The 16,661-nt window shown below is 39.2% G+C and overlaps 1 protein-coding gene across 2 annotated transcripts in view; it reads left to right on the top strand.

Annotated features, from left to right (window-relative positions):
• Nucleotides 1-16,661, top strand: part of twf (twinfilin actin binding protein) — a 207,339-nt gene that overhangs the window by 118,747 nt on the left and 71,931 nt on the right. For both annotated transcript variants that reach the window (XM_067140456.2, XM_067140457.2), the window contains exon 5: nucleotides 9,419-9,650. In XM_067140456.2, the coding sequence (XP_066996557.2) occupies nucleotides 9,419-9,650 (232 nt within the window). The remainder of the gene's footprint in view (nucleotides 1-9,418; nucleotides 9,651-16,661) is intronic.

Here is a 16,661-nt window from a genome sequence, read left to right as displayed (position 1 = left end):
TACCAAGTTAAACAGCAACTGTGATAAACCATCACCTTGACGGACCCTGGTGTTAACAGGAAAAGGCTCAGATATTTCACCTAGGAATTTAACTTTTGAAGTAGTGCTAGTTAATGTTTGTTTAATTCTCTTGTTTTTTTATCCACTTAAAATTCTTCTAGAGTATTGAAAAGTGTTTGACGGTCTATAGAGTCATATGCTTTTCTGAAATCTAAAAAAGTAATGACTGTTTGTCTGGTTTTGTGCATTTCGAGGATAGTTTTGAGATTAAGGATTTGTTCTGTACAAGATCTTCCTTTTCGAAAACCTGCCTGGTATTCACCAATTAGGTCTGTTTGTTTCTCAAGTCTAGTGAGCAGGGCTTTGGAAAAAAATTTGTAAGCAACTGCTATCAAGCTAATTCCTCTATAATTATTGCTTATTGATGATCTTTTTATCCCCTTTCTTGTGTAGTGGATGGATTAGCGCACATTTCCAATCTTCCGGGATTTCTTCAGTGATCCAGATATTCTCAAGAATCGAGTGGATTTTCCGGGCTACATTGTCACCTCCTATCTTCAGCATTTCGGCAATTATACCATCTTCCCCCGGGGCTTTCTTATTTTTGAGTCCATGGATTATTTCTTTGACTTCTTCCAGTGTTGGGGGTTCTGATTCTTTTTAGATAAGGGTTTTTCAGAGGTGAGTTGTTCTTTAGGGGATTCACAGTTTAAAAGATCCTGGAAATAAACTGCTAGAAGTTTGCAGTTCTCTTAATTATTCGTTTCCAATGTCCCATCTGGGCGTTTGAAGCAAAGACCAGGTGCCTGATAATTTGATCGTTCTACTCTGAAAGTTTTGTAGAAGTTTCATCTATTGTTTTTTGTAAAATCTTGTTCAATTTCTGCCAATCTTTAGTGTTCGTATTTGCGTTTTTCAGACTTGATAATTTCTTGTGTTTGTTTCTGTATTTTGGTGAATTCCTGCCAGGTTTGTTCAGTTTTATGAGAATTCCAATTCTGCCAGGCTTTAGTTCTAAAGTTTATGGCCTTGTCGCAGGTTTCATTCCACCACCTATGTTTGTGTTTCCTGTTTGGTGTGCCAACATTTCGAGAAGCCTTCAAAAGTATGTCTTTGAGTTCTAATCTGTTCGAAGGATTGTAAGTAGGAATACTTTCAATGAAAGTACTAGTGTTCTGTTTAAGAAATTCCGGATCGACACTCAGGTTTTTTGTTATTCTGGGTTTGGACCTGTTTGGTTGAAATTTAACCTTGATTAAGGATAGATGTTGATCAGAGTCAATGATCCCTTTTTTAACTTTAACATTCATAATTTCTTTTTAGTTTTTCTTGGAAATAGCCACATGATGTAGTTGAAATTCTCCCAAGTGAAAATTTGGGTATCTCCAGGTTGTTTTCTTGTGTGGAAGTGCCTGGAAATGTGTTGACATTAATTTGAGATAATTTTTTTTGCAAAAATCAATTAATCTTTCACCATTTTTGTTAGTTCTGTTGTGGGCTGGATGTAGTCCTACAATGGTCCTGAATTTCTTTTCTCTACCAATTTGGGCATTGAAATCTCCTAATAGAATTTTTATGTGATGATTTGGAATTGTGGCTGTAGTTTCTTGTTGCAGTTCCCAGAAGTCTTCCACAATTTGTGGATCTTTTTGATTGTAGTAATTGGTTGGTGCATGCACATTAATCCGTAGAGAGGGGCTTGTGGCTCCAGCCGCACTTCAAACTCTGCGCTAGGGTGGGCGATGCGGCTCCAGACGCGCGACTGTTTTAATTTTTTTCTTATCTTCAATATTAAGCGTGAGCCTTGAAACTTTCCTCACACGCTTTGGAAGGTGCTGTCATCTCTCCGATTTTTTTAAAACTACGTAGTAAGAACTGTATTGCGACAAGGAATCCCCTTTCTATTTTGTTCGTTTTGTTCAATGCAAAAATCGCTTAAGCGCCGCATCACATTCAGCCCGTGCATATTCTCTTTGCATTCATCAGTGGGCCGCATGACTGGTTCTGTGCTGTACTAAGTTCACGATAAATAGAAGCTTCAGTCTGTTCTTTTTGTGTTTTTGAAATGTGTTAGAGTTTTATGTTATTTTATACTGTATTACAGTATGTTTAAAAGGACGAGAGATATTCCAAGTGACTGTACTATTGGGGAGACAGAGGTTATCTCAATCTCTGTCTCAACTCGTGATATCCTTCAAAATAGCGAAGATGAAAGTTGTAGTGATTTCAGTTCGGAAAGTGACGATGAATCTCCGTTATTAGTAAATATTCCGGGAACTAGCTTTTCTAGCAGGGTTCTAAGACACGTTCAATCGGTACGGAGTTCGAGTTCCAGTGAAAGCAGTGAAACTGAAACTGCGAATGATGGTAATCCTGCTGCTGTACAGGGTGAATGGGATGTGCGGGGTTGTAAGCGAGCAAGATTTCCAACAAATTACAATGCTGGAATCCAGGGTGAACTTTTAGATAAGAAACAGCCCGAAGAAATTTACGAATTTTTTATAGATGACGGACTTTGTGATCTTATTGCACAGCAAACAAATCTGTATGCTCAGCAAACAATTACCTTGAATTCTTTGATGGCAAAAGTGAAAAGAAGAAGTCGTGAGAGAGACTGGGTATCCACTAACAAAAATGAAATAAAACTTTTTTAGGAATCTTATTACTGCAGGGTATTGTTCAGAAGCCGAAATTAGTCCATTACTTTTTTCGTAATAAACTGTTAGCTACTCCTGTATTTTATGAAATTATGAAATTTTTGCATTTTGCGGACAAAGAAGCTTATAATAGACAGGTTCATCCCAAATTGTATAAAGTGAAGCCAGCTCTAGATGACCTATTATCAAAATTCAGAACCGCATATACTCCAGACGATCGCCTATCTATTGATGAGAGCCTGTTATTGTGGAAAGGTAGACTGGGATGGAAGGTTTACATACCGAAGAAAAGGTTGCGCTTTGGTATGGAATCTTATAAGTTATGTGGAGCTATATCTGGGTATGTGTGGAACCTCCTATGGTATACGGGGAAGGAAACTGATCTGGTAAACGAAGTTTGTGGAATAGATATTTCTGAGTACACTAAGCCTTCCAAAGTTGTATTTACACTGGCCGAAGGTCTCCTGAATAAGGGTTATCTAATAGCTGTGGATAACAACTACAGTAGTCCGGAGCTATTTGACCTGCTCAGTGACCTTCAGACAGATGCTGTAGGCACCGTAAGACCGAACAGAATTTTTTTTCTAAAAGATGTAATGGGGAAAAAACTAAAGGGGAAAATTGCGTTTGCTTATCGTAACAAACTCATTGCTCTCAAGTGGAGAGACAAGAGGGATGTATGTATGCTAAGTAGCATACATGATGCCGAAATGCACACTGTGAAAAACAGGAAAGGGGACACAGTAGAAAAGCCTGTCATGTGTATAGATTACAATGAACCGGGCGAGTTGGCCGTGCGCGTAGAGGCGCGCGGCTGTGAGCTTGCATCCGGGAGATAGTAGGTTCGAATCCCACTATCGGCAGTCCTGAATATCGTTTTCCGTGGTTTCCCATTTTCACACCAGGCAAATGCTGGGGCTGTACCTTAATTAAGGCCACGGCCGCTTCCTTCCAACTCCTAGGCCTTTCCTATCCCATCGTCCCCATAAGACCTATCTGTGTCGGTGCGACGTAAAGCCTCTAGCAAAAGATTACAATGACTCAATGGGTGGGGTCGATTTATCTGATCAGTGTATACAGTGTATACAGTACAGCCCGAAAGCGAATAAAGAAGTTCTACCAAAAGATTTTCAGGCACTTGTTGGTCATAACAATGTTCAATTCCTTCGTTATATATCAAAAACATGGAGGAAAATTCACTCACTTACCATTTCGTATGCATGTTATCCAGAAGCTTTTTGACAAGTATGATAAATCAACCCCCGCTGAAGCCCAGCCAGTCAGATCAGTGGTGTCGCTGTCAAATGACACTTCGGATCGATTCTCGGTAAGACACTTCCCGGATTTCAATTCCCTCTCAAGGACGAAACCCATTGCAAGCAAGAGATGTGTTGACTGCAATAAAAATAATAAAAGAAAGGGGACACAGCACTGCTGCAAAATCTGCGATGTAGCACTGCCTGGCTCCTTGCTTCAGAGTGTACCACACCGCTAAAATATGAACTGAGAGGCGTCCATTGCACGTGTATTGTGAAGTGTTCATAGTTGTGGAAATTCGTATATGTATGTGTGTGCGTGAGTGCGTGCGTGTAGACAGTGACTGCAACTGCGGAATAAAGAAAGTAGCAACAACATGGTAGGGCCTGCATTTAAAGAGCGATTTTTATTTATCTTTTAGACGGCTAAAATACAATAAAAATTTTATTTTTCCAAAAATGTGGAGGAGCACAACCCCTAAACCCCTCCCCCCATTTTCACCGCCACTGCGTGTGGATTAGCGAAAGTCTCTGAATGAAAAAATTAGTGACTCGGCAGTTTCATATCCAGAACAAGAGAAGAAAGTACATATTCGGTGAGTACATTTTCCTCTGATCATTCTTACATTCTTCACTAGTGTAATAATAGCACAGTGTAACAATATTTTATAGTGCTTGTGGGACTACAATGGTAGTTTGATTCGTAAATGTTTACTGCTTATGTACAAGTTTCGGAAAGTAACTATTACAATGCCCATAAGAGCAAAAATGGAAATATGAGACTTATGCGTTTGTTACACTAAAAAACGTCTTGCTTAAAAATCGTTCTTTATCGTGAATATGCGGTGCAGTATTGAAATTAATGTGTCTTTTTGTCACAATATACAAGTAATATTAGACAGATACATGTCGGGTTGCATAATTTCAAGTATTTAAAAATATTATGATGAAAACACCTCCCCACCGTAGTGGGTAACGAAGAAGAGCTCGCTCCCAACTTAATGGGTTAAGTAATGTATAAGCTTTGTTTCCTGATTAAATGGATAGTGTTGAAATTCTTCCAGAAGGCAAAGAAAAGTTAAGCACTGAGTTTACAATGTTTCTTCTTACAGCAAATCGTATGCCAAATTGTAATGGTCTCTTATGAAGGGAAATTGCTGGCTTGCCTTTGTAAATTCTATAATTTCCTGAGTCGAAATTATTTTCATCCGTGTATCTGGTTTCCTGAAGTGCTAAAATTTGGATGTTTAAGTTATCTAACATGTCTGTTAATTGTTTTAACTTCCCAGTTTCCCAAAGTGTTTTGGTGTTTAGACTACCAAAGAAAGTTGTGCATTTTGGGCGAAGAGATTTGGGAAGCTCCGAACATTCCCGCATGATGTTCTCGGCCCCCCAGAATCCGATGACCGAGAAAAACTAGTATGTATACTAGGGCCTGGGGTAATTATATTGTAGCATGATTCCATCATGCGATCAAGTTAATAGTATTGGGGACATCGATCTGTCGGTGTCAGGGTTACAACTGAAGTAGTGAGCTTCAGAGGTTGCTGAAGATGTTGGTAAGCTGTGCCTGTTTTTGGTCCACGAGAGGTATTTTATTTCCCTCAAACCCTCCGGACAAGTCCGGCGAGCCTCCCGATCCGCCACCTGGGACGCACCCGATAGGGGAACAGTCTGAAACCCCCATGGGATTATTATTATTATTATTATTATTATTATTATTATTATTATTATTATTATTATTATTATTATTATTATTATTATTTCCTTTTTCTCTCTCTTCTAAATATTCCCATGATGGTTTCAGTTAAAATAGAAAGTCATATGCCTGCAGGTATGATAAATACACCCTTGACCTGGGAGTTACCATAACCTGAAGGTCGGTGTATAACAGTGTGTGGTTTTCCTCCAGAGTTCATAAAGTCACTTCACCCAAAAACTTGAATGGTGTATAATACTACTGAATGTTCCCAGTTTTAGCTTCTACGGCTACATACCTTTCATGACATACTGTACAAAGGGGCTGTCCTGTTCTTGATCCTTAGGTCCTATGACCACTGAATTCCTAGTATCCAATATTAATAACAAAAAACAGAAGGAAAGTAAATACTGAATGTTAAAATTCTGTGGCTTGATGATGGAGTGAAATACGTGTGGGAGAGTAAAATCATATGGGCGGTGTCAAAGAAGACAGTTGGTTTGTCAAGGGAACTGCGGAAAAAAATGAAAGGCAATCAGTTGTCACGTTGATATTCTTCTGCTTCTGCTTGTCCTTAATTCAATTGTTTTCTATGTTCAAGTAATATTAGTTTTGTAATAAATCTCTCTCAAATCCTATGTCTTTGGGGTTCGTCCGGAACAGGAAATGATTGAGAACTTGCCAAAATAATGATACGACGGTAAGACGCAATAAGAAAAATGGATGCCGGCTAATGTAAGTAGACTTGAAATTATTGCTTTTGGTGCATTATGATCAAAGTGAAATGACATTATAGAAGAATGAAGACGTACAATGTTCAAATCGATGATGACAATATTGAACTATAATGAAAATTGACTGTTACGTGTAAGTTAATGACGCAAAATTCGAGTAAATACGCCAGCAGCAATCCAGAACGAAAATGGTAGGAGACATTCAGAGAATAAACAAGAATATTTCTACTGCATCTATGTCTGCTATTGAAACCCGGCATAAAATTATGTATTGTAAGGAAGGTGACGGGCAGAACTGTACGAGGTTACTAGAATTTACAGGATTTCAGTTTTCGGAAGGTTCTGCCGTGTATGACGATAAGGTTAAGTACATCATTGACAGTTTTACTGAATATGACTTTATTACTGTATGCAATATGTTGTGCTTGGAATATGAGGGAGATTAAGACGAGCTAACGAGACGCATTTTACAGCACTTCATCAATTTAGAATTGCTGTCAAAACTTGAGGACGATGTGAATGACTATGATGACGAAGAAAATGATGATTGCACTGTACAGTGTAGTTCGTGCTTGAAGACTAAAGCGAATTCAAGAGAGCACAGTCAAATTAAGAAGAAAGTAACCTACAAATCAGAAGCATCTACAGAAGAAAGTGAAAATGACTTGCTTACAGACTACATCTCATCAGGAAAATGGGGAAATTCAGGCCGCAGATTCGCACTGATGTTTCGAGACGTCGAAGGTTCAGTACACAACTTTGGTGGTAAAGGAGATTATCCAGTCAGAAAGTGGATTATGGAATTTGAAGAAATAGCTGTTCTGATGGGATGAGACAACATGCAGAAATTAGTATTTGTAAGAAATCATTGTCTCGCTTAGCAAAACTATTCATCGAAAGTGAAATTGGTTTATCAACATTGCTGAAATTAAAGAAAGCTTTGATAGAATAGTTTGATGTCAGGCTGGGTAGTACAGAAATCCATAGACTTCTGAGTAGACGGAAGAAGAGGAAAGAAGAAACATTACAAGAGTACCTGTAAGTGGCATTCCCCTTAGTTCGGTTTAATGCCATAGTCCTTTGCTACATCCAGTATCATCTTTAAGCGGCATAATGCTTCAGTTTCATCTTTAGCTGGAATTATCAAATCATATATGTAAATGAGTACTATGTCCTGGACTACTAATGGTCGGAAAACAAAGTTAATGAACACGAAGGTCCGAGACAAACTACACTAATGTCCAAAAGTTAAGCATAATCACTAAATGAGGCCATACCTCGTGATAGGAATGTCAGATGGATTGCTGAACAAACGGAAGCTGACTCACACACCATATGTCACACAACTTGTCCAAAAAAACAGCGTCAGAAAGGTTCTGTTAGCTGAGGTACACCTTTGACAACAACTAACAAAACTTGGCAATGTCTTCCACAACAAAATATGCTGTTAATAGGGTGTATGGTTACCCCTAGCGGCCACACATGCTTCGCAGCGATATGGCATGCTCTCTATCAGATGGTCGAAGAGCTCTTGTGGCATTCGATCCCATTCGTCCGAAAGGGAAATGCAAGGGTCTTGGAGGGTCCTTGGTGAAGGTTGACATGATGCAGTTCACCTCCCCAATGCATCCCAGGCATGTTCTATAAGATTCAGATCTGCAGACCTCGCTGGCCAGTCCATGCGATGAACGTCTTCCCTAGCCAGAAATTCATCCACCAGAGCAGCGCGGTGCGGTCGGGCATTATCGTCCATTAAGAGGAAGTCTGGACCAACCGCACCTCTGAAGAGTCAAACATGTCGTCTCGGTACCTCATCCCTGTATATCCGAGCGTTAAGTGTTCCTGGGACCACCCCATAAAATGTGCAGGTCCGTACGGCCATTCAACATGATGCCGCTCCAAACCATGACGCCACCACCATCATACTGGTCCCGTTCCACGATGTTCCTGTGGTTGTATCAGCTACCCGGTTCTCTCCAGATTAATGTGCGACAGGAATCTTTCTGCAAATTGAAGCGGGCTTCATCCGCAAAGAGCACAAGAGCACACACTTCCATTCATTCATGGTCCAGTTTCGATGTTGACAGCTCCACAGTAAACGGGCCCGTCTCTATGCTGGAGTGAGCGGGACACACACCGCTGGACATCGGGCAAACAGCCCTGCTGTTCTGAACCTCCGGTACACCATTTGCCGGGAAACGGCAACCCCTTAGATGGCTGCAAGCTCCGCCGACAATTGTCTTGCAGGTGCACTCTGATTTCGTCGGGCGGTTGAGACCAGATATCGGTCCTGCTGTGGGGTGGTTACCCTTGGTCGACCTGGTACTGGCCTACGCCTGACATCTCCTGTGTCTCAAAATCATCTCCAAAGCGTGGAAATGACACTTTGTGGCACATTCAAGGATACGGCGACTTCGGTCGGTGTCTGGCCTGCTTCCAGGCGGCCGTGTATTCTACCCCGCAAAACGGGGTCCAAATGGCGTCGTTGTGCCATTATGTTGTCATGTTCACCACGAAGCTACACTCCGCACACTATACAGGTCAAACACGACTGAGGGAACATGGGGCGCAGGCACTGGTTGTGTTTACCTTGCGGTTACGCCGCTAGTCAAAGCAGAGAACACTCCTTTCCTATACAGAGTGAACACGTAAGGTTGGTAGGTGCATATGTCGTGCGATTTGCGGTCTATTTCCTGTTGCCCTGCTTACTCGTAACTTTTGCTTAACTTTTGGACACTAGTGTACAAGCTGTGCTAGTGTACAAGCCATTGACTATTGGTTATGTGTCATCTGGAATGGATGACCAGTAGGATGGCCGAATGTAGAAGAGTGAATCATATGGGCGGTGTCAAATAGGACAGTTGGTGTGTCAAGGAAACTCTGGGAAAAAATGAAAGGCAGTCAGTTGTCATGTTGATATTCTTACAGCTCAGCTAAGACTTGTTTTTTGTTTTCATCTCTCGCTTTTATTTAATTCAATTGAGTGTTTCTATGTTCAAGTCTTATTAGTTTTGTTATAAATCTCTCTCGAATCCTACATATGCTTAAAATTTATGATGGTGTCATTCTCAGGATGATATTACACTTCATGGATTTCAACGCTACAAAAACGCCGCAGTTGGTCCTGCCCCACTTACAGTGGCTGAAGAAGAACTTGCCGAGTTGAAACGATGTGAAGTGGGTGTTGGTGTTGATACACGGCACCAGACCCTTTCTGGTGTTGCATTTCCTATGACAAGTACTGCTGTGGAGGCAATAAGAGGATTAGCTATTGATTGCCATAACTATGTTCAGCTCAAGATAGGTACGTACAGTTCTGTTCATTTTATATTTAAGTTGTTCATATAGTTTCATTCTTTAAGAACATTGTAAATACATGTGAACACATCTCATTCTGAGCTATGCTTTTGATGAGTATTGAAAAGAATGTTTTTCTTAATCACTAAATATTGAATGGAAATTCTAAGTTCCCATGGAGGGAATTAGATTCTTTTCCACCAATAGAGCATATTGTGCGAAAACTTTCTCAGGGTTAAACATTGTAAAGCCCTACTTGAGCTGTATCGTCCCTGGAAAGGCAAAGTATCATAAGCGACAAAATATGAATTTTACAAGAGATGATAAAAACGATTAGCGAGTTGAATACTCACAGTTTAGGCAGTTTCGGCTTTTATTCTACTCCAGAAATGAGTTTTTCATCTTATTGTCATATTAGGGTAGGTATTTATTCAATCATAGCGAAAAGGAACTTGGTTTTTGTTATGAATGTCACTTACGATTGTTTTCCAGTCATTGTCGAGTGCATTATTTAACAGAGTGGTCCTTTTATGATAGGTTTTGTAGCACTTAAGATATTTTGGAGGGATTGGTTTGAAGGAATATAAAGCATGAGAATAATAAGAGATTTTCTTGAATGAATATATTAAGAAATACAGATAAAAAACAATAGGAAAATTGACTTACTACACTGCAATAAGAGAATAAAAGTAGAAATTACACTGATCACAGTACAGTATTTAGAAAGGAACATTTTTATCAGTCCTCCTTATCTGTCTGTGGTAATAGATCTCTTTGTTACCTCAGCACTGCGCCGTTCCGGCTCCCTGAGAGGACGCATAAGATCCAGGCTAGCTTAATTACGATCCTTTGACTAACATAATCTATCATTTGGGCTATGAGTTCCGAATATGAGAAAGACCTACCATACGGAGCCAAAGAAATCTTAAATTACACATAGATACAACTCTCATACGTTACTTATTGAATTTCGTATGCTGCCAAGATGTTGTAGCATTCATTCACTTAAATCTAAGTCTCTACGCTACGATACACATTGAAAGAATGGTTTAAGTTTTACATATCTTATTTATTACATACTTGTTTCAATCCAAAGGTCGAACATTATGCTATCCTCCCTAAAGAATTTCTAATAGAGGAAACTGCATGATCATCTGATTATCCCATCCATCTCTGGCGAGCATAGCCTTAATTTGTTAAATCTGTCTACTTCTTCTATCCGAATGCATAATCAATCATTTTACTTCCTCTCTTAGCCTCTCTCCATATCAATATTTCAATTAACACATCCACATTTCTGGCGTAAGGAGAAATCGAAGAAATGTCAGTATCGGGTAAAAATACATACAAGCGACGTTCCTTGAATCTGCCGGTAATTGACACGTCCGGCACCCACTATGCATTATATAAGAAATGCTATTTGAGTTAGTCATTTTAAAAAATGAATCTATTGAAATCTGTTGCACTAGGTGCTTAAGTCTTGACTGACCCCAAAATCAAAGACAAAATGGAATATACGGCAAATTATTGAAGTCCGTATAACCAATTATTTAACTGAACATTACTATAACTCAGCTCGTAATTAACAAATTAAAAATTATAAGTTCAAAGATGTCAAACTCACCATCTTAGGTTTGTAAAGAAATGATTAAATCGAAATAAAGTTAAAAAAATTAATAGATTGAAACAACTAAATTAAAATATGTTTGGGTAATTAAAACATGTTTGGATAATTAAAACTTGTGTGGGTAGTTAAAACATATTTGGGTGCACCCTAGCAAAGAAAAATATTTACAACATGATACCTTACAAGCTAAAGTGTAGACTGAGGGTGGTTTCAAGATATTCAGGACGCATTTTAGGCCTAAAACCATATCTCATGAATTAGAATTCTCCTCTGTTGCCTATGAAGTTTTTGAGTTAATTGCTGGCTCTCACTCGGAGCTCATATTAATCTGCTGATATATAGTTATTCCTATCTCTCAACATATCAATAGATACCTATAAATATCAACCTGGGAGGATAGTTCCCTAATATTTCTATAAACAACTGATTTACAATTCTGAATATTCATGCTTTTTCCTCTTCTGCGTGAATATTGATAAGTCTTCTTCTAAATTAATGTATTTTTAATAAATGGTTCAACAAGTACCAGTAGGTTCCATATACTATTCTAAAATCTGAATCTTCTCATCATTTTAAATTGAACATACGTGCGATATTATATATTCTAACGACTACTCTTCTAGTTTCATCTGAAGTATACTAGCTAATGTGGTCTGCATTGTGCGAAGACTCGACCATAAGATACAATTTATACACCTACAGTCAGTCATCAGTGATAGGGGTATTGCCTAAGAAGTTACTACACGACCTTTCGCTTGATAATAGATTATAATTAGAAAACATCTGTGACATAGTGCATCTGTTTGGTTCATCCTCCTAACTGAGACTTCATTGGTACTACCAAGTATGCACGCTAACCAACAGGTGTCACTTCAATAATCTGTGAACTTTCTCATGCTTGCTCGTAAAAGAAATAGTACATATAAATGCTACATATTCATTTCCACTTAGTACAAACTCAACTTGAAACCATTAAGTCCACTACTACATCACCGTGCTCATATTCGCGAAGAATCAATAACTATCACCATTCTAAATTATCAATCTCATATCAACTTCTCTTAAAATAATCATTATTATACTTCCAAACATATATCCCGTCTCCTTTACTAAATACGTATCCACTCCATTTAATCGTGGCATTTCTTATTTTAATCACGGTTCATGGACATATTTCACGACATTATGACCTTAATTCCGTCATAACCTTAAATTATTGTAAACACATCTATCTATTTGGCAAGCATATCCTACTGCTGATTCCCAACTTGACATTCTTTGGTCATAACCAACGTACACGCGTACCTAAATCTCTCTTTGACATAGTATACAGTTCACTGTCACCTTAACGAACTCAGTATTTCACACTACATGGATCACATCTCGAACGTAGGCTTTCATCACTGATTGACTACCTATCTATGGATTTGTCATTCATATACGAAGATTACCTAACCACCTTTGATCTAATTCAATACACCACTTTCGTCGTTTCATTATTTCGCACGGAATAACTTAACAAATTATATTATACTCACATGTTGTTTGTTTAGTCCTCAGCCCGAAGGCTGGTTGGATCCTCAACAGTTCCGCCATCAGCTGTCATAGATGGCCTAGGCATCACTGGAGAGGCGTACTAGGGAAATGAGGAGTGAGGTAGTTTCCCGTTGCTTTCCTCACCGAGTCAGAAGTTGCTATTACATATCAGTCTGCCAAGCCCACTGAAATGCATGCACCAACCGACCCTATGAGCAACATTTTCACACCTTTCATAGCAGGGACTGGCTGCAGAAAGAATGGCATTACTAGCATCGCTCATACCTCAGTCACTTTCATTTTGTCAAAGCCAAGGATAAAGCTGAGACAGATCAATGAAAGTAACAAAATTGCTCTAGCCTATACCAGAAGACATAGTGCACTGTAAACACTAGGTCCTGCCAGCAAAGGCATTATACTCACATACGAACATATAAACATTACTACATTAATTTAAAAACAAGACTTATCTGAATTCAGCAGCTCCAGTCGTCGGCATATGTCCAGCTGACAGGACATAGGGACACGCCTCTTTTTACTTCCCTAGGTGAATGGGAAATACTGGCATAATTCTCCTCTGGGCTTAGTCATCTCTCGGCAGGCAACGTCATCCGACGGCACCCATTTGGGCAGTCTGGCCTATCATCTTCTTAGAACATCTTGCTCATTTCTGGACTAGTTGGAATAGAATAATAAACAGAATCAGTTAGCATTGCCATCATGAACAGCTGTGATAATCTGCTTAACGCAGAAGATTCTTTCCTTTGTGATAGAGTTGATCTACTTGACAAATAATAATCTTGGGGTAGTATAATTCTATGACTCGAAATGAACAGATTTTTCTCCTTTGTCTTTCCAGGAGTTGTTATAGGATTCCCACTTCAGTAGTTCTTTAACTTGGGTGATATCGAGTAATACGTCAGCAGAGACTGCCGTGACGTAAGCTTGTCGAAGTTTATGCTTGAATTTCCACGTATCTTAAAGTTCGCGGAACGAAATTAAAAATCTTCTGCTTGATCTGCGACGCAGCTTCCAATAAATCTGCTCCTTGTTTCTGTTGAAATGATCTCTTGTCGATACCTTCTTTTTCTGACGTAGTTGCTTTCCGTCTTCGACTCTGATTTAGAAGTAGCAATTCAATCTCGTTTTTATTTTTTTTTCCTCAATAATTGTTAGTAACAATCTTCACATTCGTTCTTTATAACTGCCTTCTGGATCTAAATTCTTTTCTCTAGCGCCTGAGGTGAATACTTTTGCTTTCGCTCGCGGTATCATCAGACATTTTGACGTTAATTATTCTCGGAGACCTGGACTCCATCTTTGTCCTTCTTACGGACGGAACTTCTTATAACAGTGAAATGGCACAGCACCCTCGTTGGATATCACCCATCAGTTGTCAGAAGTACACTGTTTCCGCAGCAGCTCGTTCACAAATTTATTCGCAAGATAACTACTGTCGTGTCATGGCGTGTGGTCTCCAGAGAGGCCCGGTGCAGGTCTTTCGAGTTGACGCCATATAGGCAACCTTGATTAAAGCTCTATTATTTCTAACCCGAAGCCTAACTCTTTTATACAATACTTTGCAAACTGATACAACCTCCTTGGAAACCAATCCTGTCTCCTGACACATGTCATCATTTAGATATTGATGGAGTTGTTTTCTGAAGAATGCAAAATTCATGGATTGTGCATCGTAATATTAAAAATCCATTAAACACTTTTTCTCTTTCCATGTTTTTCCTGGTGTACCTAACAAAGTTTCTTCAGTCTTGTGCTATCTCTGTTCTACTAATTTTTTTCTGCTGCTTGTTTGTCACACTAAAACATTGAAGGTTTTTGGCAACAGAGGGATGGGAAAGGGCTGGAATTGGGAAGGTTGTGGCTGTGTGGCCTTAACCTTTTCTATGCTGCATTCCTGTATGCGTGCATGCGCCCCTAGTGCTGAATTTTCAGCCAACACACACTGCCTACATCAGCAGCAATATTCACCTAAAATACAAGTTCTAACTACAAAAGTTGAATGAAACTATAGCTAAACTCACCAGAGAGCCTACAGGCTGCTGAGGTGGAAGTCCATTTTTGGGTCCAGTGTTTGAGTCATTTCCAAATAACAAAGATTTTTCATGTAGTGTTAATGCAGTTACTTATATACACTTTCTTCACTATATGAACACAAACTCATACACCCGCACAAGGTAAATAATTTAAAACTGAAATACTGAACTAAATTTGATAATTGCCTGTAATTTTGTAGAGCAGGCCTAACTTATATACAGAAGGAAGTTCAGTATGGTACACTAAATGAACAACTACGAAGTGCGAAATGAAAAACTTAGTGACTGAGCGTACAAATAACATACTAATAATATACAAATTACATACCGGGCAAGTTGGCTGTGCTGTTAGGGCCTTGCAGCTGTGAGCTTGCATCCGGGAGATAGTGGGTTCGAACTCCACTGTGGTTTTCAATGGTTTCCCATACTCATACCAAGCATATGCTGGGGGCTGTGCCTTTATTAAGGCCACAGCTGTTTCCTTCCCACTCCTAGGCCTTTCCTATCCTATCGTCGCCGTAAAAGCTATCTGTGTCTGTGCGACGTAAAGCAAACTGTAACAAATTTAAAAAAAAAATACTAATTATATACTAATAATATACAAAGAATTGGAAAATCAGCTAACATGTTTTAGTCCTGGTAAAACTTGCGGGCATGGTCTGCTTCAAAACACATGCTCTCCTACTGTTACAGAGAACAAATAGTTTTATTCTGAAGTGATGGCACTTAGTTTATATATTGCTTGAAAGGTAGGCGTCCTTTGAAGAACACTGGACTCTCATCCACACACAAATTAGCAAATGGGACCATATAGTGTTTGAATGTTGTCCCAAAGTGGTCGATTATCAAACAAATTTTATTCAAGCTGTCACTTTTGTTGGGGTTTTCATTATCACTAAAATGAAGCATGCTAAGAAAAATGAGATACCAGTCATGTTACATAATCTGTTGGAAGATTTGGGCATGAAGAAGGAAATCACTGGACCAATGTTCTTGAATGAATAAATGTATATATTTTGAACCATCAGTAGTCACAGCAATCAGAACAAAACATTTCCCTGAAATTTGTATTCACCCATTCCTTTAGTCTGGAAAACTGAGTGGGGGGGGGGGGGGGGGGGGCAGCGTGGCCTCAACTGCTTTCTGTAAAGTTTGTTACATCTGCCATCATAGATAAGATATCTTGGTTGGCAAACAGTTCAAAATAATAAGGTTCAGGGCATTCTGAAGTGAGATTGGTATTAGTCATACATGGTTCCATGCTCATTGGGAACAAATTTATCCTCGGTCCATGTGAATGGTAATTGTATTTCCAGATCACTTTTCCTTCTCCCCGAACACGTATATTCCTGACTATCACTACCTGAAGGTTCAAAAACCCCACCGCTGTCACATCCCTATCAAAATCAACATCGGACTCTATCTCCTCTAAAAGAGTAAAAATATCCTCGGGGCGCATGTTACGATCATAATCAGCAGCCATGATGAAAACACTCAAGTATTTGTTTACATGAGGTGACAAAAGAAAAACCTTTATACTGCACTCTGTATGCAAATAAAAAGGTAATTAAGTTGTTCGAATGTTAGCCAATAGATGGCAGGAGCATATACAAATGTTTCAAGACAGATTGAATATATTCGTTCATAGTACTGACAGCGCAAAGTTCAGATAGTTAACTCTACTGCAGCAGCGAAAGAGTTAATTAAGGTACCGCCCAGTATTTGCTTAGCGTGAAAATGGGAAACCATGGAAAACCATCTTCAGGGTTGCTGATGGTGGAATTCGAACCCACTACCTCCC

The sequence above is a fragment of the Anabrus simplex genome, chromosome 2 (genome assembly GCF_040414725.1).
Source record: "Anabrus simplex isolate iqAnaSimp1 chromosome 2, ASM4041472v1, whole genome shotgun sequence".
NCBI lineage: Eukaryota > Metazoa > Arthropoda > Insecta > Orthoptera > Tettigoniidae > Anabrus > Anabrus simplex.
This window is presented reverse-complemented; position numbering and strand designations above follow the sequence as displayed.